Source organism: Anabrus simplex, chromosome 2 (assembly GCF_040414725.1).
Source record: "Anabrus simplex isolate iqAnaSimp1 chromosome 2, ASM4041472v1, whole genome shotgun sequence".
In the NCBI taxonomy this organism is placed as follows: Eukaryota; Metazoa; Arthropoda; class Insecta; order Orthoptera; family Tettigoniidae; genus Anabrus; species Anabrus simplex.
In genome coordinates this window covers 531,317-555,936 of record NC_090266.1, presented here as the reverse complement: position 1 = coordinate 555,936, position 24,620 = coordinate 531,317, and the positions used below count along the sequence as shown (strand labels likewise).

Genomic DNA, 24,620 nt, shown 5'->3' with positions numbered 1-24,620 from the left:
TTAACCTCGTCTACAACATGAGGATTGAAAAGAACGACTATTTATCAATAGACTAAAGTTACGATGTTCGGAAGAAACCCAGTTTCAACGTATAGAGGTCGGACATTGCTGTGAGTTTGAAATTATAAGATTAACCTCGTCTATAGCATGAGCATTGAAGAGAACAACTATTTATAATTTGCTTAAAGTTACGATGTTCGGAAGAAACCAAGTTTCAACCTATAGAGGTCGGACATAGCTGTGAGTTTGAAATTATAAGATAAACCTCTTTTATAGCGTGAAAGATTGAGGAGAACAACTATTTATCGTTAGACTAATGTTACGACGTTCGGAAGAAACCACGTTTCAACGTATAGAGGTTAGACATTGCTGTAAGTTTGAAATTATAAGATTAACCTCTTCTATGGTGTGCAGATTAAAGAAAATAACTATTTATCAATAGACTAGAGTTACGATGTTCGGAAGAAACCACGTTTCAACCTATAGAGGTTCGACATTGCTGTAAGTTTGAAATTATAAGATTAACCTCTTCTATGGCACGAGGATTGAAGAGAATAACTATTTACCAATACACTAAAGTTACGATGTTCAGAAGGAACCAAGTTTGAACCTGTACAGGTCAGACATTGCTGTGAGTTTGAAATTATAAGATTATCCTCTTCTATAGTATGCAGATTAAAGGAAATAACTATTTATCAATAGACTAAAGTTACGATGTTCGGAAGAAACCAAGTTTGAACCTGTACAGGTCAGACATTGCTGTAAGTTTGAAATTTTAAGATTAACATCTTCTATAGCATGAGGATTGAAGAGAACAACTATTTATCATTAGACTAATGTTATGACGTTCGGAAGAAACTAAGTTTCAACCTATAGAGGTTAGACATTGCTGTAAGTTTGATATTATAAGATTAACCTCTTCAATGGCATGCAGATTAAAGAAAATAACTATTTATCAATAGTCTAAAGTTGCTATGTTCGGAAGAAACCAAGTTTCAACCTATAGAAGTTGCTGAAAGTTTGAAATTATAAGATTAACCTCTTCTACAGCATGAAAGATTGAAGAGAACAACTATTTATCAATAGACCAAAGTTGCTATGTTCCGAAGAAACCAAGTTTGAACCTGTACAGGTCAGACATTGCTGTGAGTTTGAAATTATAAGACTAACCTCTTCTACAACATAAAACATTGAAGAGAACAACTATTTATCAATAGACTAAAGTTGCTATGTTCGGAAGAAACCAATTTTGAACCTGTACAGGTCAGACATTGCTGTGAGTTTGAAATTGTACGATTAACCTCTTCTATGACATGCAGATTAAAGAAAATAACTATTTATCAATAGACTAAAGTTACGATGTTCGGAAGAAACCAAGCTTCAACGTATAGAGGTCGGACATTGCTGTGAGTTTGAAATTATAAGATTAACCTCGTCTATAGCATGAGGGTTGAAGAGAACAACTATTTATGATTAGCTTAAAGTTACGATGTTCGGAAGAAACCAAGTTTCAACGTATAGAGGTCGGATATTGCTGTGAGTTTGAAATTATAAGATTAACCTCTTCTATGACATTCAGATTAAAGAAAATAACTATTTATCAATAGACTAAAGTTACGATGTTTTAGAAGAAACCATGTTTCAGCCTGTTGAGGTCAGACATAGCTAGGTGTGTTTGAAATTATAAAATTAACCTCGTCTACAACATGAGGATTGAAGAGAACGACTATTTATCAATAGACTAAAGTTATGATGTTCGGAAGAAACCAAGTTTCAACGTATAGAGGTCGGACATTGCTGTGAGTTTGAAATTATAAGATTAACCTCTTCTATGACATGCAGGTTAAAGAAAATAACTATTTATCAATAGACTAAAGTTACGATGTTTTAGAAGAAACCAAGTTTCAGCCTGTTGAGGTCAGACATAGCTATGTGTGTTTGAAATTATAAAATTAACCTCGTCTACAACATGAGGATTGAAGAGAACGACTATTTATCAATAGACTAAAGTTACGATGTTCGGAAGAAACCCAGTTCCAACGTATAGAGGTCGGACATTGCTGTGAGTTTGAAATTATAAGATTAACCTCGTCTATAGCATGAGCATTGAAGAGAACAACTATTTATGATTTGCTTAAAGTTACGATGTTCGGAAGAAACCAAGTTTCAAAGTATAGAGGTCAGACATACCTTAAAATCTTCGCGCTGCAGACTGTTACTCGGATGAATAAAATGCGTACTTTCAAGCCTGAATCTCGAATGATAATATTCTAGTTGTACCTAGAAGGAAAAGAACAAACATATATGAATTTATTGTAGGGTACATCAGCTAGCCTAGCTATCTTTACAACTCAAAGTTCGAAAACATACCTTAAAAATGCACGTGTTGCAGACTGTTACTCGGATGAATAAAATACGTACTTTCAAGCCTGTAACTCGAACGGTACCTAAAAAAGAAAAGAACAAACATATATGAATGTAGATGTTTATTACCTAGAGTAGAAGTTGCTTTGCAAACAGTAACTAACAGTTCAGTCTTACCTTAAGCTAAAGGCTGAAGAATAATATTCACAGCGGACAGTACTTAGACGGGAGGTGTGCACGTAATAAACACATACAAGGAACTGTGAGCGCTTCACGCAGCGAGTAAAAATGCTCCTTGTTACCAAGCGGATATCAGGAATTGCAGACGTTTCTAGTACACTCGGAACCAAATGTTTATGCAACAAGAGCTCTCCTGAGTGCCATACGCTGAGTTCTGCAGGCTGACGTAGTTAAGCCGGGATCGAACCCGCTGTTGATGTCGAGGTGTCAGAACTTAAGAGTTCTGCAGCGGATCGAGCCTTGGAAAGTTAGCGCGCGATCCTCGACCTCTGGACTTAAACGGGAGGGTACTCAGCTACATCCGCGGTATTCCTTACCTGTAGGCACTTAAAGGTATAGAGCTAAAACTACAGTTCGCTAGATCATGTAATTACACGTTATGACGATCGCGCAGGTCCCTCGCCTGGCATTTGTCATTTTTACGGCTACCGACAGTAGGGGCTCGAACCCGCTATCTCCCGAAGTAGCGAGAATGATTGCGGGTACAAGAGTGTTGAGGGTTATTCATTTGTCGGATGGAGGCGATAAGCCTTGTGCAGGCTTCTTCTGTAGGAGTAGGCTATGTGCCGGTACCGGGATATCTAGTTATAAAACCCGCTACAACTTATTTATCGCGTATACTGCGATTTAAAATCCTAGTCCTTTAACGTCAGGAAGGGTAACCGCTCGTAATACTATGGTGTATGATCTAAGAGGCGGGGTGTGCAAAAAGCCAGCATTAAGTAAGGGCTGTTGATCGGGGGCGTTAAACCTTGTGCAGACTCCTTCGAAAATGATTGTGAGCACAAGAAGTTGATGGCGATTCATCTGTCGGATGGAGGCGATAAGCTGTGTGCAGGCTTCTTCTGTAGGAGTAGGCTATGTGCCGGCACCGAGTTTTACCCTCTCCCTACTGTAGTATATTACATTCTTAGGTAGTTTCGAGGGCGTGCAAAAAAGCCAGCATTAACTGAGGGCTGTTGATGGGGACGTTAAACCTTGGGCAGACTCCTTCGAAAATGATTGTGAGTATAAGATATTGATGGTGATTCACATGTCGGATGGAGGCGTTAAGCTGTGTGTAGGCTTCTTCGGTAGGAGTAGGCTATGTACCGGCACTGGGTTTTACCCTCTCCCTACTGTAGTATATTACATTCTTAGGTAGTTTCGAGGGCATGCAAAAAGCCAGCATTAAGTAAGGGCTGTTGATAGGGGCGTTAAACCTTGTGCAGACTCCTTCGAAAATGATTATGAGTATAAGATGTTGAGGGTGATTCATCTGTCGGATGGAGGCGTTAAGCCTTGTGCAGGCTTCTTCGGTAGGAGCAGGCTATGTGCCGGCACCGGGTTTTACCCTCTCCCTACGGTAGTATATCACATTCTTAGGCAGTTTCGAGGGCGTACAAAAAGCCAGCATTAAGTAAGGGCTGTTGATGGGGGTGTTAAACCTTGTACAGGCTCCTTCAACAGGAGTACCCTATATGTCGGCGCCGTGCAGGCTAATTCGATAGGGGTAGGCTATGTGCTAGTACTGGGTTTTAACCTCCTCCCGCACAATCATAGTATTTTATGTTAGGAACTTACACGAGCTAAATGCTACACGGCTAAGAAAACGTCCCGTGAGTTACAAGTGGCTTATCAGCACGCAGTGTCCTCGTTCAAGGTTAGTACAGCCGGAAGCCGAGTGTGCAATTTCAGCCAACGCATGCATTCCGCACTTCGCTCTAACTGACTGCGCCGATACAACTTCAAAGATAGCGTTCTATGCGGTAGAACAAAAAATGTAACCCATAACCCGTTCCTAAAGCTGAACACTGTAAATGTTTGAAGCTCCTGTTTTTACAGCTAGATGTGGTTCCTAACGTAGCAGGGCCGGGATTAAAAATATGTTTTACAGCCGAGTGCCTCCTCCTGACGCAAGAGTTTAAATCGCAAGAATCTGTTTTACGACCGGTTGCCCTTCCTGACGCGAGATATTAAATCACAAGAATCCGTTTTACAACAGGATGTCCTTCTAGGATTTTAAAAAGCAGCATCTAGCCTCTTACATCATACACTACTGTTTTACGGTACGACCGGTTGCCCTTCCTGACGCGAGATTTTAAATACAAAGAATCTGTTTTACAACTGGATGCCCTCGTAGGATTTTAAATAGCAGTATCTAGCCTCTAACATCATACACTATTGTTTTCGACCGGTTGCCCTTCCTGACGTCAAAGAACTGGGATTAAGATTCTGTTTTACAACTAGTTGCCCTTTCTAACACGAGAATCGGGTTTTTACAGCTAGATGCTCTTCTGAGATTTTAAAAAGCAGTATCTAGCCTCTTACATAATACACTATTGTTTCACGGTACGGCCGGTTGCCCTTCCTGACGCTGAAAGACCTGGATTTAGCCAGTTACCCTTCCTGATGTGACAAGACTAGGATTTATTTTTAGACTGCACTTGGCTAGAAATAGCTACACGAAATTATCATATAGAAAGAGAATTGCCAGCTCCTACAGTTTGGTTTAGTGTGCTTGCCTCTCACCCGGCAGTCTCGGGTTCGATTCTCTTGGGTTTAAAATATGTTTTACAGCCGAGTGCCCCCTCCTGACGCAAGAGTTTAAATCACAAGAATCTGTTTTACAGCCGATTGCCCTTCCTGACGCTGAAAGACCAGGATTTAGCCAGTTAACCTTCCTGGTGTAACAAGACTAGGATTTATTTTTAGACTGCACTTGGCCAGAAATAGCCACACCAAATTATTATATAGAAAGAGAATTGCCGGCTCCTACGGTTTGGTTTAGTGTGCCTGCCTCTCACCCGGCAGTCTCGGGTTCGATTCTCTTAGAATGAAGGTGCACTCTAAACATATCATTCAATGTTCTGATCATATGTTGTATCGATTATATTCTTAATCACTTCTTTTGTAATATAATCTTCAAGTATTCGATAAAGCTATGCCTTAACAGAGCAGGGAAAAGGAGGTTAACATAATCGCTATCTTACGCAAGCCGTTCAGAACCGTAGTCTTGTTTTCTTTTAGAACAAAGGTATTCCTTGGCATGTTCTTTTTTAAATTGTCCGCTACTACGATCAAGAGCGCAGCACGGTGCTCTCAGATGGCGGATGTGGAATTTGCCACCACCACATGTCGAAGAATAAAGATGCTAACACGATGCTCTCTTGGCAGCTTTTCAAATTGTCTGCCACCACATTTCAACTAAAGAGTGCGGCACTGCGCTCTCTTTGATTAAAGATGGCGGATGAGAGCTGACGAAATTACCCCGCATGAGGGCAGCACGGTGCTCTGTTCATTAAAATATGGCGGATGACAGCTAACGAAATTGCCCCGCATGAGGGCAGCACGGTGCTCTGTTCATTAAAGATGGCGGATGACAGCTAACGAAATTGCCCCGCATGAGTGCAGCACGGTGCTCTGTTCATTAAAGATGGCGGATGACAGCTCACGAAATTGCCCGCATTATAGCAGCATAGTGCTCTGTTGGTTAAAGATGGCGGATGATGGCTGTCAAAAAAAGCTAGCGGGTTTTTTTCCAAACAAGAGCATGTAGAATTTGCCGCCACCACATAGAGTGTAGCACGGTGCTCAAAGATGGTTGCTGTCAAAAAGCATTTTTCAAATTATCCGCCACCACATTTCAAAGGTAAGTAGCTAAAGAGGGCAGCACTGTGCTCTATAGATTAAAGATGGCGGATGACAGCCGTCAAAAAAGCACGTGGATTTGTTTATCTCGCGCTAGTGAGGTTAAGTTGGTAGCACTAAGGTTTAGGCCCTTCAAGATGGCTGCAATGTGGATGACAGGTGACGAATTTGCAGCTACTGCTATAAAGAGGGCAGCACAGTGCTCTGTGGTTTATAGATGGCGGACGACAGCTGTCAAAAAAGCACGTGGATTTGTTTACCACGTGCTAGTTAGGTTAAGTTGGTACTACTGAGGTTTAGGCCCGTCAAGATGGTAGTACTGAGGTTAGCGATGCGTTGTTGTCTGTCAAAATGCACGTGGCTCTCAAAAAGCACGTGGCTTTGTTTACCTCGCGCTAGTTATGTTAAGTTGGTACCACTGAGGTTTAGGCCCGTCGAGCTGGCAGCAGTGAGGTTAGCTATGCGTTGTTGTCGATGACAGCTGTCAAAGAGCACGTGGCTTTGTTTACCAATTCAAATTTCCCGCGGGAGGCGGAGGAGGCGTCAGGGAAGGCCCCTCGGTAGGCGGAGGCGGAGGAGGCCTCTGGGAGGGCCCCCGTGAGGCGGAGGCGGAGGGGCCTCTGGGAGCCCTGAGGCGGAGGCGGCCGCAGAACTGTCCAATTATACTACTTCTGCTATTTCACTTTCATCTGTGCTCTTAATAGATAACGCAAAAATTCAAAATTAACTGTAAATAAATTATGATCAGACAATGTTTTGTTAAGAAGCTGTTGCACGTCCGGTTCAAGGGAATTTAAAAGTTTTCAGTGTTTTGAAACTTCTGACTAGTACGAATTCTGCAACTCAAAACCCTACTTCTATATGCACTGTCAATTACTTCGATGTTTGTATCAGGTGCAGTTCTGCAAGCGCATTACATCTTAAGTGACTTTGAAAATGTAGAGATGGTACATTAGTGTTCGCAGTGTATACTTTGAAGTTCTTTACTGACTTCAATTTCCTAGGTTTTTTTTACTACAACTTTCTTCATGTACATCAGTATTTACACGCTTTCTTCGCGAAGCCTGAGGGTTATAGTCGCAATTAGGTTCCGGAGACTGGTGATGTTACTAAGTGAGCCTGGTACTGTTCTAAATTAGCAAAATATTCCCCACAAACTTCACATAAAGCAGATGTTATGCTAGGATGTTTTATTTTACTATGATGTGCAAGGCTATCCCGTCTTGTAAACGTAGCCTGACACTGCCCGCAGGGGAACATAGTGTCACTGCGTTTAGCATCTTTATGTCTAACAAGAGCGTCACGCCTTGCAAAGCCCCTAATGCATAGATCACACTTAAACATAGTCGATGCTGATATAAGTGCTTCAGTTAACTGCTGCAGCTCTTTAAATCTCTTCGAAAAACATGTACATGAAATTTATTATTCGCAGGCTACCTTATAAAAGAGAACAACCATTTACTAATAAAGATTAAATGTAAGAGTAACGCAGACACAAATTGTTGCAATGTTCGGAAGAAACGACGTTTTAACCTATAGAGGACAGATATTATCGTCAGTTTAAAGTTAGAAGAGACAAACAATTTACAAATAGAGATTAATTTTCCATACCTAGCAAAGTAGAAGCACTCTTGCAGATAACGATCGATGAGGATGTTGCCGTCGTTGTTAAAAATGTGTCAACTTCAGCCAACTCACGCTCTTCAGTTGAATGTCCTCTCCATTCGCAAGGTTCAACAAATAGAAGAAACGAAAATTCAATTAATAAAGGTCATACACAGTAACCAGCTTGAAGTTTGAAAAGAAAAACAATTTATCAATAGAGATTAGACGAAAGAGTTAAGGGTTACGTATAGCTGCAATGTTCGGAAGAAACCAAGTTTTAATCTATAGAAATCAGACATTGTCGCGAGTTTGAAGTTACAAGAGACCAACCATTTACTAATAAAGTTTAAATATAAGAGTAACGGAGACACACACAGTTGTAAAGTTCAGAAAATACTAGTTTTAACCCATAGAAGACAGATATTATCGTAAGTTTAAAGTTAGAAGAGACATACAATTTACTAATAGAGATTAATGTTCCATACCTAACAAAGTAGAAGCACTCTTGCAGATAACGATCGATGTGGGTTTTGCCGCCGTTGTTAAAAATATATCAACTTTAGCTAACTCAAGATCTTCAATTGAATGTCCTTCTGTTGTGTCGCAAGGATAAACCTAAAAGAAACGAAAATTCGATTCGTAAAGGTTTAATACAGTAACGAGCTCGAAGTTTGAAGAGAACAACAAGTTATCAATAGATATTAAATGTAGGAGTAAAGAGTTAGTCGTAATGTTAAAAACCGTCAAGCATGATTTAGTAATAATAAACCGGGCGAGTTGGCCGTGCGTGTAGAGGCGCGTGGCTGTGAGCTTGCATCCGGGAGATAGTAGGTTCGAATCCCACTATCTGCAGCCCTGAAGATGGTTTTCCGTGGTTTCCCACTTTCACGCCAGGCAAATGCTGGGGCTGTACCTTAATTAAGGCCACGGCCGCTTCCTTCCAACTCCTAGGCCTTTCCTATCCCATCGCCGCCATAAGACCTATCTGTGTCGGTGCGACGTAAAGCCCCTAGCTAAAAAGTACTAATAAGAAGAACGTACCTTACCAAGTTTCCTGAGAGTAATAACTCACGCTGTTAATAACCCCGACTTTAAGTAGCACTCCAAAGTACAGACGTACGCATATTTCTTTCTTCATTCAGGCTGGACAATAGCATGTACAAACACCTGCATCTGAAACGTGAAACTTCCTGTCTGCTTCTCAGCATTAATTGCGAGTCTTTTAGTTGCAACACATTAACCGCTTTGCTGTCTAACAACGTATATAATAAACACGTCTTTATTCAAGATTTTGTAATTTCCAGCTTGGTTAGGAATGTTTATTTGATCATTCTGATAATACGCGACTCCTGCGATATTAAATTCTGGTAACAGGTTATTTTTATGTATCATGTTGAGTATTTAGTACGAAAGTGAGTTGGATCTTCTAAATTATTATGGTATGTGTGTATGTGTAAAGGAGCTGTAGAATAACACCGACGGTATCCCCTACCTGTCATAACAGGTGACTAAAAGGAGCCCCCAGGGACTTTGAAATTTGGAGCGTGGGGTTCACGTCTACGAGAGTCCTTAGATGAGTCCTGACATTGCTTCTATTTTTTCCCATCCTATCCGACCTTGGTTGTTCTTCCCCGACACCAACGGTCTAAGAAGATTTTTCACGCCTTTCGTAGCCCTTGTCTTTCTTTGGCAAATACCTTGCGCGGTTACTCAACACCCCAATCCACAAGATCGCTTTTTCCACCATCTCCCTGGTGCCATGTCAAGTCCTGGGAAATTAATGGGTGGTTAGCGCAATGTTAGGCCTGCAAGGGTATCGAGCATGACGTGTAGGTAGACAATACGCGAAATCCTCCAGCGCTAAATTCCTGCACCCACATTAGATATTCAGTATGATGATAAGCTCCTGCATGTATGTACCCAAGTCGCGAACTTGTAGAAACAATGAACTTTGTATTCCGTGTGTCAGCAAATACTTCCAAATGGCCTGTGCAGTATTGCTGATATGTGCATGCTAGGTTGAAAGTTAAAAAGAACCAATGAACTCGCTATTTCATGTCGCTACAAAAATGTCCTGACAAGTATTTTTCCTGTTACAACTTGACTTTAGCAGCTAAAATGTGCCCCCAACGAGACCCGATCTAATCTCTGTCTACGTCCTACTAAATATGTTTTAAAGTTGGAATCTAGCCCAGCAGTAGTTCAGACTCACTCTCCCCGTCAGCTTGTACCAATCTTGGCACCTAAGTCCCTGGATCATGTCTAGTTAGAATGAGCCTCAAACTTGAGAGTCTAACGTCCTTTGGCGTTAAATGTGTGGGTTAAGCTAGCACTCTTAACCATAATCACCATACAATACTTCCAACTGGCCTGTGCAGTCTTGCTGATATTTGCATGCTAGGTTAAATGACGGCTGACAGCTGTCAAAAACCACGTGGATATTTTCAAATTGCCCGCTACCACGTGCATAAGGATGAGGTTTAGTGCCTTAAAGATGGCAGCACGATGCTGTCTTATTTAAAGATAGCATAATAACCATAAACAGTGTTCACAACAGCAGCTTCGTAAGTATGCGAACAAAGTCTTAGATTGTTGAAAACAACAGCTTGGTTTAAATACTAAGTTCTCTGAAAGATGTTTCTCATGCTAAGCAGTAAACATGTTCTGAACAGTGTTCTGAACAGTGTTCTGAACGCCTGTTTTTCGATTCTATTCTTGTTGCAGTAAGCAATATATTCTTTTCTGTTCGAATCTGTCTACAATTGTATCTCTTGCACATGTTCTGGACACTTGATGTAGGCAACAGGAGCTTCGTAAGTATGTCAACAAAGTCTTAGAGTGTTGAAAACAGCATCTTGGTTTAAGAGCTAAGAAAATAGTATGTTGAGAAGGACACCTTGCTATGAGATGGCGGTGTGTCGACAAGTAGTAGCTTGCTTGCTTCTCCTGTTAAATTCCGCGCTATAAAGTTACTTCCATCAATATAGTAGCAAGCCATGTGCAAGTAGTTAAAGATGGCGGCTGACAGCTCTTAAAAACCACGTGGATATTTTCAAATTGCCCGCTACCACGTGCATAAGGATGAGGTTTAGTGGCGTAAAGATGGCAGCACGATGCTGTCTTGTTTAAAGATAGCAGCTTGACAGCTGTCGAAAAAGCACGTAGCATTGAAGAGCACGTGGCTGAGGTATAAAGTTTTGTGCCGTAAAGATAGCAGCACGATGTTGCCTTGTTTAAAGTTGGCCGCTGTCAGCTGTCAGAAAAGCACGTGGAATTTTTCTAATTGCGCGCTACCACGTGCATAAGGATGAGGTTTTTGCCGTAAAGAGAGCAGCACGATGCTGTCTTGTTTAAAGATGGCAGTTGACAGCTGTCAAAAAAGCAAGTGGAATTTCAAATTGCGCGCGACCACGTGCCTAAAGTGGTAGCCATGAGGTTTAATGCAGTAAAGATGGCAGCACTGAGGTTAGCGATCGTCTGTTGTTTAAAGTTCGTACCTGACAGCTGTTAAAAAGCACGTGGAATTTTTAAATTGCCCGCTACTATGTGCCTAAGGTGGTAGCAGTGAGGTTCAGGGCGTAAGGATGGCAGCACTGCTTGCGATCGTCTATTGTTTAAGGATGGCAGCTGACAGCTGTGAAAAAAGCACGTGGAATTTTTCAAATTGCCCGCTACTGCGTGCATGTAAGGTTCAGTGCCGTAAAGATGGCAGCATGGTGCTTTGTTGATTAAAGCTGACCACTGAAAGCTGTCAAAAAGCACGTGGATGTCAGCTTCGCAGCTTTCAATAAAGTAGGTAGCTTTGTTTACAAACAAGAGCACGTGGCTTTGCTTACAAACAAGAGCACCTTGCCAGAGGTCAATTGGTGGAGGCCTCTGCCGGTGGCCGGCGGTGGCGGTGGCGGATGAACACGTGAAAAGTATCTACTGATGACCTTAAACATGCCGTTCTGACGCAATAAAAATGATGATTACTTTTTCAAGGGAGAAACACTAATTTTATGGAACTGTACGTGTACTGATACTAAGAAGGATTGTTTTATTTTGTGGGCTTAAGATGAATTTCCTGAGAGAATGATGAATCATCCCAGATTAGTCCAAGTTTGAGACGAAGTGAGTTTGGGAGTAACTGTGTACGGTTAAGCAGTCACAAGAAAATGTGACTTATTGAGTACGGGGTTTAGTAACTGGTGACCTTATTTTCTCCATTTAATTACTATTTTTACAAAACAGGTCCAATGTTAATAAAAACCCTTTTTGAATATAACAAGCTGCAATTTTTCTTGTATTACTACAAAATTGTAATCAATTAATTATCTTTTCAGGTACACGTTTGAAGTTGCTCCTGTGTTCACGTTAACCGAGCATGCTGTCCTGAAACACATTCTTAAATTAATTGGTTTCTCTGATGGAGACGGAATATTTTCCCCAGGTATTCATTTACTGAGTATTATTTTTCGGTGAGAAGACGTACATTGTGTTCAAATACATTATGTGAATTTCGTAATTGTTAAGTAACAAAAATATTAATTTCAACCCAGTGAAATGCCAGAATTCATATCGCTTTGTTAAACATCTAGTAATTCCCTTCGTATTGTGAAGTAAACAAAATGAGATATAATTTTTAAGTAGAATTGATGAACTTGGCATATAATATGGACGAAATGTCGTCAGTTGCCATGAAACATCTCAAGAGGATAGCGACAAATTCCTCATTAAAACTCGTCAAAAGAGAGTAAAGGGAACATCTTTAATACTCTTCGATCTCACAAGGGAGGGGAGAAGCGCGTGAAAGCTGAGTGACCATGGAGGTTCCAGTAATAACTCCTGCAAATTAATTTCAAATTCATGGTATAATGAGCCATTTTGGTGCGGTTCACGTTTCAACTAATCTCGAAGCTTCATGGCTAAGATTACAATGTTTGTAGTCACGTAGAAAGGGGCTTCCTTTATTTTAATCTCTCAGTTTCGCTAACAAACACTATATTAGTGGAACAATCTTGATGTAAAGTAACTGCGTATGATTTTATAAGCAACATAAACTGGGTGACATACTTTTTGTATTAGCTTAGAAACCTATATAGCCCATTACGGCGCACTGGACTACAAGATGTTTGAACATGTTACGACGCATAGTCTTCAAATTAAGAAATACTCAAAATCGAAACAACTACAAAAATGGACTTTCGGAAGACTTTCATCTCAGTTTCCCCTTAGTTATCCCTTCTGTTTCAGTGTTGGTACTGTTTCGTTACCGTCCTAAATTAGTCTACCGGCGCCGTCGGTGAGCTGCGTGTTCGGTTCACAAAAAACAAGATCAGGGCTAAAATAAGTCAAAAATCTGAGGCTAAATATACCATAGGTATGTGAACAAGAAACAGTAACATAATTTCGTGAGTAAAATGCAAAATAGGGAGTAAGATAGATTTATTGTCTAAGAACATTATGGCAAATTCGCAAAATAAACAAATTAATCAGTAAAACGTTTAAAATGGCTCAAACAAATACCAAAATTACAAATATGTGCCGTGCACATTGTTAACAATTTATTAATGCTTTACATGAAAATATGGGCAATATTCCGTATTAATATAAAATATTCACAAAATAAATCTGGGAAAAATACACAGTTCGCTTCGATTCGGCGCATTTAAATTTATCTTAATAAATTCTGACGGATATCATTTCAATAAACGTTTATAAGACATACCGCGACAGAATAGGATTATACTAGATCCGATCCATATTATAAGTTATATTAACAACATTTACAAACAATTCACTTTGTTCCAGTGGTTCCTACTTAAAACTACACTGAATTTACAAAAGACCGTTCTGCTAAATTGGACAGCTTAAATAGCCGACTTCCCAAGAAAGTGAGCTTCGGGCTCAAATGTAAGAAACAAGTCTTTAACAACGATGACAATGACATACATCAATAACAGTATGACAGAAATCAGCATAAATGAAGAACTTCAAAAAGCCTGTAATTATCACGCAAAACATTATCCGAATAATACTGTGTACCCGCATGTCTCAAATAAATTTATGAGATGCTAAACTCCTTCTTATTAGAAATTACAAGGAAATCTTGGCTCAGTTAAACATGTTGAAGGCAGATCATCTTGCACGTTGTATCATACATTTCCTGACACTTTTAATTCTCCAGCTATGAGACAGCCTGCCTCGCAAGAGATGACATCAGCTAATTGGATTCTTAATTCTTGCCAGAGAGATTCTAATATATCGGGGGAACATATTAACGCCGCAAGTCACTGCTCTATTCATTATACAAACAATAGACCTCGAACTCAATGCTTTTTCAATACGCATTACTACGGCCTTAGTTACACATTTCAATTCAACACGGCTACTTTATATGACGCACGGCACATGTGGCCTAACACCTCGTGGTACAAGAGTTTGACTCTCGTAGTATCAATGAGCATTCTAGGCCAATCAAGCCTTTAACTATGCAGCTAACATCATTATATTTTCCCCTTATATTAATTAGCAGGCACATCCGTCCAGTCTTAGTACACATTTATACAAATCTCAGTTTAACAGGCTAATCTTGCCTTTCTCTCGTAGTATCACAACGCATTCACAATTATCTGGTCCTCTTTGCCTATCTGAAAGACACTAACTCAACGATGCACTTTCAAGCTGGTTATATCTGCCATGCAAACACATATAAGACATACTACAAGCCTTCAAACAAACTATTCCCTGCTAAAATTTATTCCCATATAACCTTTAGGCTGTGCAGCCTCCTTAATGAAAGAGTCTACATCTCGTAACATAAATTGGATGCCGTTATGCATCAGTAGACTAAGCGCCATTTGACGAAAATTGAGATTTTAGCGCCATCTTGTAGAGGAAGGCTTGAACTATTTATAAAAAATTCCCCACTGCATTACAAGAGGCCGTAAGTTGTTAATAAACAGAAAACCTAAGCGACAAAGCGGGAATCAGTAAAAATGTATATTGCATCAGTAGACTATGCGACGTTCCAGTTTGCATCATTGGACCAAGCGCCACATTCCTCACATTGCGCGCGGATGACAGCGAAGGAGCCCGCGTTTTCGATAGTGCTGACATTTTTACGTGCTGATACACTGAGTAGTTTATCAAGTGACGAAGTTCAGCGATGTATCAAGTACTTCCAAAAGTAAGGAGAAGGACAATGCTACTTCTGCAGCTTGCTAAGAAGGTTGAGTCTGAGAATCACTCTCTAGAATTAGATGGTGAATCTCAGGAAGTAAATCTAAATAAGTCAAGACAGAGACGACCACGGGAAAGTAGAGTTCCCTTTCACCAGGCATTAATGCCATTTTGGCCAAAAGGAAAACCTATTATCTCTGAAGCCAAACTAAGAGACTTTGGTTCGCTGATGCACCTAATACCTGCAGATGCCAAACAATTTTACCAGAATCTTCAAGCAGGTTCAGACATCGTGGATGACGTAGATAGGTTTAATGGATATCCTGATTTCGAAATTGAATGGACTGAGAGCAACAATATTATTGCCTATCCAGTGATTTGTGTGTATATATGGGAGAAAACATCTTTAATCACATTTTCTGTCTCAAGCAGAACAAAACAAGGCTTAAAAATATCACGTCAATAGTGTACTCTCAGAACATAATAGGACCATCGTGAAGGAAAATCCATTCAAAAATTGTACAGACTACAATGGCTCATGTCTTACCAATGTATTTGACTCAGATATGTTGAAATTCCTCAAATCAGTAAGTCGTTATAGCAACGAATTTAGAGAATAGCTTTCCTTCTAGAATTTCTCCATCTAAAACTTGAATAATGTACCGGAGTTGTGGCGCGGCTCGTGGTGGATCAAGCACTTAGCGGGCCTTTTCAGACAGTAGGAGATTCAGTTTTTAATCGTGGCTGCCGCCACGTTGTATTTTTTGAAGTTTTACTCAGTAGATACTCAACAGTTGAGGGTTTTCGGTGTAGCATCGTGATACATTATTCGCACTTGAGAAAAACCTTAAATTGCATCAGTAGACTAAGTGCCATTTCTTCAAGAAAATCTATGTAGTGCGAGTATAAAAATGTTGAAATTTGGTGAGAAGGTACAATCTATTATCCTACAACACCAGTAATACCATATTTAGTAAAATTATGTTCGCTCGAATTTACACATAGAACCAAATTTAAACGCGATTATCTCGCAACCAACTTTTGGCGCTTGGTCTAGTGATGCATAACGGCATCCAATTGGAATACACAGTAACTTCATGATAAACACATATTCTTATCTACACCTAATCATTTTCCTCTTTTCCATCTAATAAAGAGATAAAATAATAAGAAGAAAACTTCAGGGTTCGAACATGCATTTCCCCTGAAATATAACACAACTTTACAATAAGAAAATGATACCTCAGTTACAAAAGACTGACATTTACAATTAAAATACATTAGGATCGAACTAGACTAATTCCTCTATCTAAGCATGACTAAAATTTAAGATAAACTTAACAGGTGTCATCTCAGATTTCTTAATGGTCCCCAGGCCGCTACATCAGCGTAAATTACGCCACCATTGCAACTCACTGCATGGCGTTACAAAATACACTGATGATCCTTGTTTCTTCATCACCGTCTTTGAGATATGTGCTCCCGCACACACACCATTAATTTATACCGAGCGGTGAATAACGATACGCACACGATCTTCGCGATCACGGAACGCGTACCGATTACAGTTTTTGCACTACGAATGAAAACTGAATACGCGGGCTTGGAGATATCGATAATAAACACCGCCTTAGTCATTAACAATCCCGTGCCAAAACAGCACCCTGGCATACTGAAACGTAATACATGATTATATATAGCAAAGGTAATTGCTTTGTAAATTGTACTGCACACTTCCGTGACTAAATAATATCACTTGCACATACATAATGCAATAGATCGAAATTAATTACTGTTTCTGAATACAGATACTTTTAAATACACGAATTACTTCTTTTAATCTCAAAAACGTGGAGTATGGCTTTATAACAGATTGTCTAGTTAAATCAATGGTGGTGTAGCACTGTATAAATTGAAGTTTGTAGGTCTGAATTCGTTTATTCTGTAGATCCCTGCATTCCCCAATTTCGCTTCCAAGCTTGTGATTAGTCTCTTTTAAATCTGCCGCTCCCAAGTAATCTCGTAAATATCCCAATTGGCTCATATAAAATATGCGAACTGCTCGCTTTTACCATCGAAGATAACGACCTATTTTTAATGTCACGCGCTCCCGAGAGCTTGCATTGCGCAACTTCCTGTTTACTCCAGACCTTCCTTCTTGCAATGAGTCCACAGTATTACACAATATTACATATTTTACTGTTGGGGCATATGTAATATGGCACAGTACTACGTCATCTTTTACCAACCAGTGAATGACGCTAGTGAGCACACATAACTTTCCTGAGTGGAGTATTTCAATCGTAGCGGTTATTACCCTTGTTCGCAGAATGAAAGAAGTGTGTGGAATTGATTATCTGAACAAAGCATAAATCAGTGTTTTAAGTATTAATAACCAATTATGAACAAAAATATTTTCCTTCTGTTCAAAAAGAAGGTTAAAAATTAATCACAAGTAAATAAAGTTAACAGAGTAAGAGAGAGAGAGAGAGTCGGAGAGAGAGAGCAGGAAGTTCAGATAATGTGATAAGCATTAATTTTGAGTAATTATTACAATGATGTAATTTGTAATCTCAAAATTTTCGCAATAGGAGAGCTCGTAAACACTGAATAACTTACATTAGGGAACTCAGGATAAATTACATAAATGACCATGAAAGTCCAGAAACTTTAAATTTCAGGGGGAGGAGATTCCCGTATTTAATTACACGTTCAAATTTTTCTGAACTTGCAAGTCTATTTGAAAAGGAGGCGAGCATTTACAGTATTCAATGAGTATACTCAATACGAAAAAAGCGTAGTTTCTGCAACAATTTTACATAATACGGGTTTCCAATCCCTAGAGACCAAATGACATCTTTAAAAAACGCCCTGTTTTTCCTAAGTAGATTATGTTAATTACAATTGTGTGAACGCACAGACTCTTGAAACATAAGGGGCATCTTTACCAGATAGTAAGTTACTACCATTGGTACCCTCTTTGTTAGGGTGGATACACACAGATACATAATATACACTGGCAGAAGGCCCATACTATAAGACCATGAACGAGAACATCACTACTGAGGGTTAAGTAGGATAGGACGACAACCAAAATGAAACCGGGGGCGGAAATCAAGCATTCCAAAGAAAGAAACATACGATCCCTAATTGGGAATAAGGACCTCTGAAACAGCGGCTAAGCCTGGATACAAGGTGACTATGTTCTCGAAAATACTACATGCCGAATAGATAATACATTTTGGAAAGTTAGAAAAACTTAGTTACCTTAAATGAAGTCGGGAAAAAGTGATCGAGAGTAGCCACTCGTGCTTCCTTACATTTTACAAGTTCTCATAAGGTAAGTTGACTTTAAATTCCAAATACCGGCAAAGAAACCGATATTTAATTTAAGTTAGAAACGTGGAAAAACTACATTTAAATTTAAGAAGCCGAACCCTGGTTTTTACATGCTAAATGGGTACGTAGGAATCTTCCCTATGATCACACACAGAAAGTTCACATGTTTAATTTTCTTCCATAACTTGTTGAAATTGCTTCCTCATGCTGCCTTGCAGGTTCCTATTCTCTAGCACCTCCTCCCTAGGAGATCTCTCCTTCACGTAGCACACTCAATATTCTCAGAAAATCTTACTAGTTAAACAGCACACCGGCAGAGATATCCATAATAATAAGCTAGAATATTTGTGACTGGAAGATAGGATTTGAGTGTCAAGCTGTGTGTATGGTGGATCGATGTACAGAGATGGTGACAGCAAACAAATATAAGGCAGATTAAATAACCAACCTGACAGCAATAACTTTCTCGATTGTGGTTAGAGTTCATAAACAATAGGTTTCTCTAATAAACAGACACTGGAGACATCTGGAGACAGATGAAACTGCTGCAGTATGATAATTAATGTAGTAGAACACGGATTGCATCCTAGCAGAGGCTCGGCGCTAGATTTAACTCATGGTTCATCAATAATTGTTTGAAAACCACATACATTATGATGATGTATAAGGATAGCTCTGAACTGAACTGTACCTTTCAGCGGCCAAGAAAGGTAAAATACACAGTAATTTATTATTTGATCATTATCATTATGAAGAAGTGCATTAATTTCATGATATACATTTTCTTCATTGAATGAAGTTAGGTTTCGAGAATGCCAGACTAGTATGCTGGAAATCAGTTCTTACTTCCAGGTAATATGGTTTCTGCATGACGCTGAGTGTACATTTCAGGTTACTGAATCCTTTACACCGAAATCTTCATGGTTTAAATTAAAATGTTAGATGTTTACAAAAGTTGTTCATTATTCTAGGGCCGGAAATTAGACAAACTTATGTGACATGGAGTAACACACCACAAAATACTGACAGGTGTGAAGTGTGTTCATTAGTTGAACATTTCGTTTAAATTTCCTTTCTCTTGAAATAAATTTGCTCAATGCGTGTGAATGCAGAATTAACTATTTATTCTGCCTTTGGGAAACCGAGCCGTGAGACTTTTAACCAAAGTCATGTATTAACCGCCTTATGCCTTTCACAAGATGATACGAAACTGAGGAGTTTTTGGATCCCCTGGAAGAATGAGTGGGTTGTTCCACGTTAGGAAGCTGCGAAATTGAGAAACAAGACTTTCAGTTTTGCAGTTGCATATTGGCTTCACATTTAGTCAGCACCTATCATTAGTGAGCGCTGCGTTAACTCGTGATGATATTAAGGATGTAATACGTCAGCCTCGTGTCGGTAGATTTAATGGCACGTAAAAGAACTCCAGCGGGACTAAATTCCGGTACCTCGGCGTCTCCGAAAATCGTAAAGGTAGTTAGTGGGACGTAACGCCAATAACATTAAATTATTTTATTATTATTATTATTATTTATATTATTATCATTGTTATTATTACTATTATTATTATTATTATTATTATTATTATTAGTAGTAGTAGTAGTATCGGAATAATTTGTGAGAATAACACGAAACATTTTGAACAACAAAGGGTACCTAGAATGAGAAAAACAAAACATATTTAACAAAGCCATTCTGACAAAACTTGGTATGTGAAATATATCATGCTTTAGCAAACCATAACCTGCAATGCTCAAACATATCGTTGCTTGCCATTTACCTTTATTCCATTATAATATTGAGTAAAAGTATCATCTTTTGGTGGAATATGGAGCACATGAAGTACTACCAGCATCTGGAGAACAAAAAATTAGCAGATTTTGGACACACAAACTTTTGGCGTTTCACCGCAGAATTGGTGTTGAGGTTATTTCCAGATCTGGAGAGCTACATTCATCTGACGTTTGCCTAGCTCAGATCACAAATGTGTGCCAGAGTTACTTAGTTATGAAACAAAGTTGCTGAGTTTCCTTTCACTTCTAGAAAGACACTTTGGTCTGATATTCGTTCACCTCACATCGGAAATGATTTGAAAGCTGCTAAGTACTTATCCTACTTAGTTCTGAGATTCCTTCCACTTCCAAAGCGGAGGTTATATGTCACGTCTGTCCACCTCACATCAGATGTTAGCATTAGGGCTCAATACTTATCCCACTTAGTACTGAGCATACTTCCACACCAGCAAAGGCAAATGGAAATGACTCCATGTTAACCCATTTTACAAGAGGCTAACATATGTCATAATTATTACCGTTGTTCAGGTTACATACACAGCTCATATCAATGGTGTATCTAAGGGCTGATTAATGGCTGCGACGTTTATTCATCTCATAGAAGAAATGATTACGGGAGATGATTATTTTTTCACATCTGGAGTTGAGGTTACTTATATTTTTGAAGAACACATGCATCCGAATTCCTTGAGTTCATATAAGAAACCTGGTCTAAGTACATATCTTATTTAGTGAATAGCGTACCTCCATTGCAGGTTTCGCAAATGAGTCTGGCGTTTTATCAGATTATATTAGATGTATGACGGTAAAATGCACGTCAGTAGGTACAAAACGCGGATACTGGACCAACATCAACTTTTAAACATTCCCTCATAATTGCGCTTTTTTTTCTGGGAATATCATATCGTTTTCCAAAAACACACATTGTAGTAAAATTATCTAAAGTTAATATGCCTAAAAAATTTAAAAATCATCAACATTTTTAGGAAAAAAGATAAAAATAATAATGTTTTAAAAAAGTCGGATCCCGGACCACCATCACCTTTTAACCATTCCCTCATAAATTCGCGTATTTTTTCTCGGAATTACAATTTTTTCAAAAAAATCACCTAGTTTAGTAAAAATTACCCAAAGTTAATATTTCTAAAAATACAAATAAAAATCATCAAAAATTTGAGGGGAAAATTATAAAAATAATATATAAAAAAGGCCGGATCCTTGACCAACATCAACTTTTAACCATTCCTTCATAATTTCACGTATCTTCCTCGGAATTTTATATCTTTTTTTTAAAATCACCAACTTTGGTAAAATGATCAAAAGTTAATATTTGTAAAAATAAGAAATAAGAACATCGTCCCAAATTTTAGGAAAAAATTAAAAATAATACTTTTTAATGAAGCTGAATCCTAGGCCAACTTCATTCAACTTTTAACTTTTCCCTCACAATTTCGCGTATTGTTTCTAGGAATTTAATATCTTTTTCCAAAAATCACCAATATTTAGTAGAAATTACCAAAAGTTAATATTTCAAAAAAATAAAAAATAAAAAGTCATCAAAATTTTAGAAAAAATAACAAAAATACTACTTTTCACAAAAGCCCGAACCTGGACCAACATCAACTTTTAAACATTCCCTCATAATTTCGCGTATTTTTTCTCGGAAACTCATATATTTTTCCGAATATCACCAATTTTTGTAAAAATTTACAGAAGTTAGTATTTATAAAAATAAAACTAAAAAGTCATAAAAAGATTAGAAAAATCATAAAAATGATACATTTTAAAAAGCCGGATCCTGGACCAATACCAACATTCAACAATTCACACACAATTTTGCGTATTTTCCCAAATTTCATATCATTTCCCCCAAAATTACCCCCTTTTCGGGTAAAGTACCAAATTAATATTTCTATAAAGTAAAAAATACAAATAATTAAGAATGTTAGTAAAAATAATAAAAATACATATTGTAGTAAAAATCACAAAGGTCGATATTTCTATAAAATAAAAAAATGTAAAAATAAAAATCAAAACAATGAAAATTGTTGTTTTACTGTAATTATATTATATTTTTGTTGACGAAACGAATTCAAATTCGATTAATAATTATTGAATTAGCATGTATTTATCAACCATTTTCTCTAGCATAGTGGGAGGTAGTATCTTGAAACAGGAAATGACTCGCAGATATGAAGGAGCCTAGTAGGAGTGGTTTATATTGAATCACAAAATAATTCGCCGATAACATAAGCCGATAACATAAACAGACTCTGGGATCGGTTTAAAGCAATTGTTGAGGAATGTGAAAACAGGTTTGTACCTTTAAGGGTGGTAAGGAATGATAAAGAACCACTTTATTATAATAGAGAAATAAAGAGACTAAGAAGGAGGTGCAGGCTGGAGAGAAATAGAGCTAGAAATGGCTGTGGAAGTAAGGGGAAATTGAAGGAACCTACTAGAAAATTGAATATAGCAAAGAAGGCAGCTAAGGATAACATGATGCAAGCACAATTGGCAGTCATACAAATTGTAGTGTAAAATGGAAAGGTATGCATAGGTATGTCAAGGCAAAACAAGGTACCAAGAAGGACATTCCATGAATAATTACTGAACAAGGGCAGTGTGTGAGGATCTTCGAAAGGCAGAAGTATTCAGTCAGCGGAATGTAAAGATAATGTCCAGATAGAGGAGGAGACTAAGGCGAAAGAAGTATTCAAATTTACATATGATAACAATGATATTTACAATAAGATACAAAAGTTGAAAACTAGAAAAGCGGCTGGAATTGATCAGATTTCTGGGGATATATTAAAGGTAATGGGTTGGGATATAGTACCATATCTGAAGTACTTTTTTGATTATTGTTTGGTTGAAGGAGTTATTGTAGCCCCTGTGTATAAAGGCAAGGGTGATAGACATAAAGCTGAAAATTACAGGCCAGTAGGTTTGAGTGCATTGTATGGAAGCTTTGGGAAGGCATTCTTTCTGATTATATTAGACATGTTTGCAAAATTGATAACTGGTTCGATAGAAGGCAGTTCGGTTTTAGGAAAGGTTATTCCACTGACGCTCAACTTGTAGTATTCCAGCAAGGTATAGCAGATATCTTAGATTCAGGAGGTGAAATGGACTGTATCGCGATTGACCTGTCTAAAGCATTTGATAGGGTGGATCGTGGGAGACTACTGGCAAAAATGAGTGCAATTGGACCAGACAAAGGAGTGACTGAATGGGTTGCTATAATTCTAGAAAATAGATCGCAGAGAATTAGAGTAGGCGAATCTTTATCTGACCCTGTAATAATTAAGAGGGAAATTCCTCAAGGCAGTATTATTGGACCTTTATGTTGACTTATATATATAAATGATTTGAGTAAAGGAGTGGAAGCAGAGGATGTTATTCTCTATAGAATAATAAATAAGTTACACGTTTGTGAGCAACTGCAACGTGACATCGATAATGTTGTGGGAAGGACAGCAGGCAATGGTTTGTTGATAAACGGGGTTAAAAGTCAGGTTGTGTGTTTCACAAATAGGTAAAGTCCTCTGAGATTTAATTACTGCGTTGATGGGGTGATAGTTCCTTTTGGGGATCATTGTTAGTATCTAGGTGTTAATATAAGGAAAGATCTTCATTGGGGTAATCACATAAATGGGATTGTAAATAAAGGGTACAGATCTCTGCACATGGTTATGAGGGTGTTTAGGGGCTGTAGTAAGGATGTAAAGGAGAGGGCATATAAGTCTTTGGTAAAACCCCAACTAGAGTATGGTCCCAGTGTATGGGACCCTCACCAGGATTACCTGATTCAAGAACTGGAAAAAATCCAAAGAAAAGCAGCTCGATTTGTTCTGGGTGATTTCCGACAAGAGAGTAGTGTTACAAAAATGTTGCAATGTTTGGGCTGGGGATAACTGGCAGAAAGAGGACGAGCTGCTCGACTAAGTGGTATGTTCCGAGCTGTCGGCGGAGAGATGGCGTTGAATAATACTAGTAGACGAGTAAGTTTGAGTGGCGTTTATAAAAGTAGGAAAGCTCACAATATGAAGATAAAGCTGGAATTTAAGAGGACAAACTGGTTCAAATATTCATTTGTATAAATAGGAGTTAGGAATTGGAATAAATTACCAAGGGAGATGTTCAATAAATTTCCAATTTCTTTGAAATCTTTTAGGAAAAGGCTAGAAAAACAACAGATCTGCCACCTGATTAATTGATTGATTGATTGATTGATTGATTGATTGATTGATTGATGGATTGATTGATTGATTGATTGATTGATTGATTGATTGATTGATTGATTGATTGATTGATTGATTGATTGATTGATAAATAAATATAATTGCTGCCGATAACACAGTCGCTGCTGACATCTCACTGAAATAATAATAAACGTAAATGCGCCATCTGTTATTGAAATTAGAAACTGTAAGAAATGAGCCATCTATCGGATTATGGAGGAACTACTGAGTATTCCACAGA

The 24,620-nt window shown here is 38.4% G+C and overlaps 1 protein-coding gene across 1 annotated transcript in view; it reads left to right on the top strand.

Moving 5' to 3' along the window:
• LOC136863905 (acidic amino acid decarboxylase GADL1) overlaps positions 1–24,620 on the top strand; it is a 629,881-nt gene that overhangs the window by 152,096 nt on the left and 453,165 nt on the right. The window contains exon 3 of the mRNA XM_068226511.1: positions 12,165–12,271. Coding sequence (XP_068082612.1) covers positions 12,165–12,271 — 107 coding nt within the window. The remainder of the gene's footprint in view (positions 1–12,164; positions 12,272–24,620) is intronic.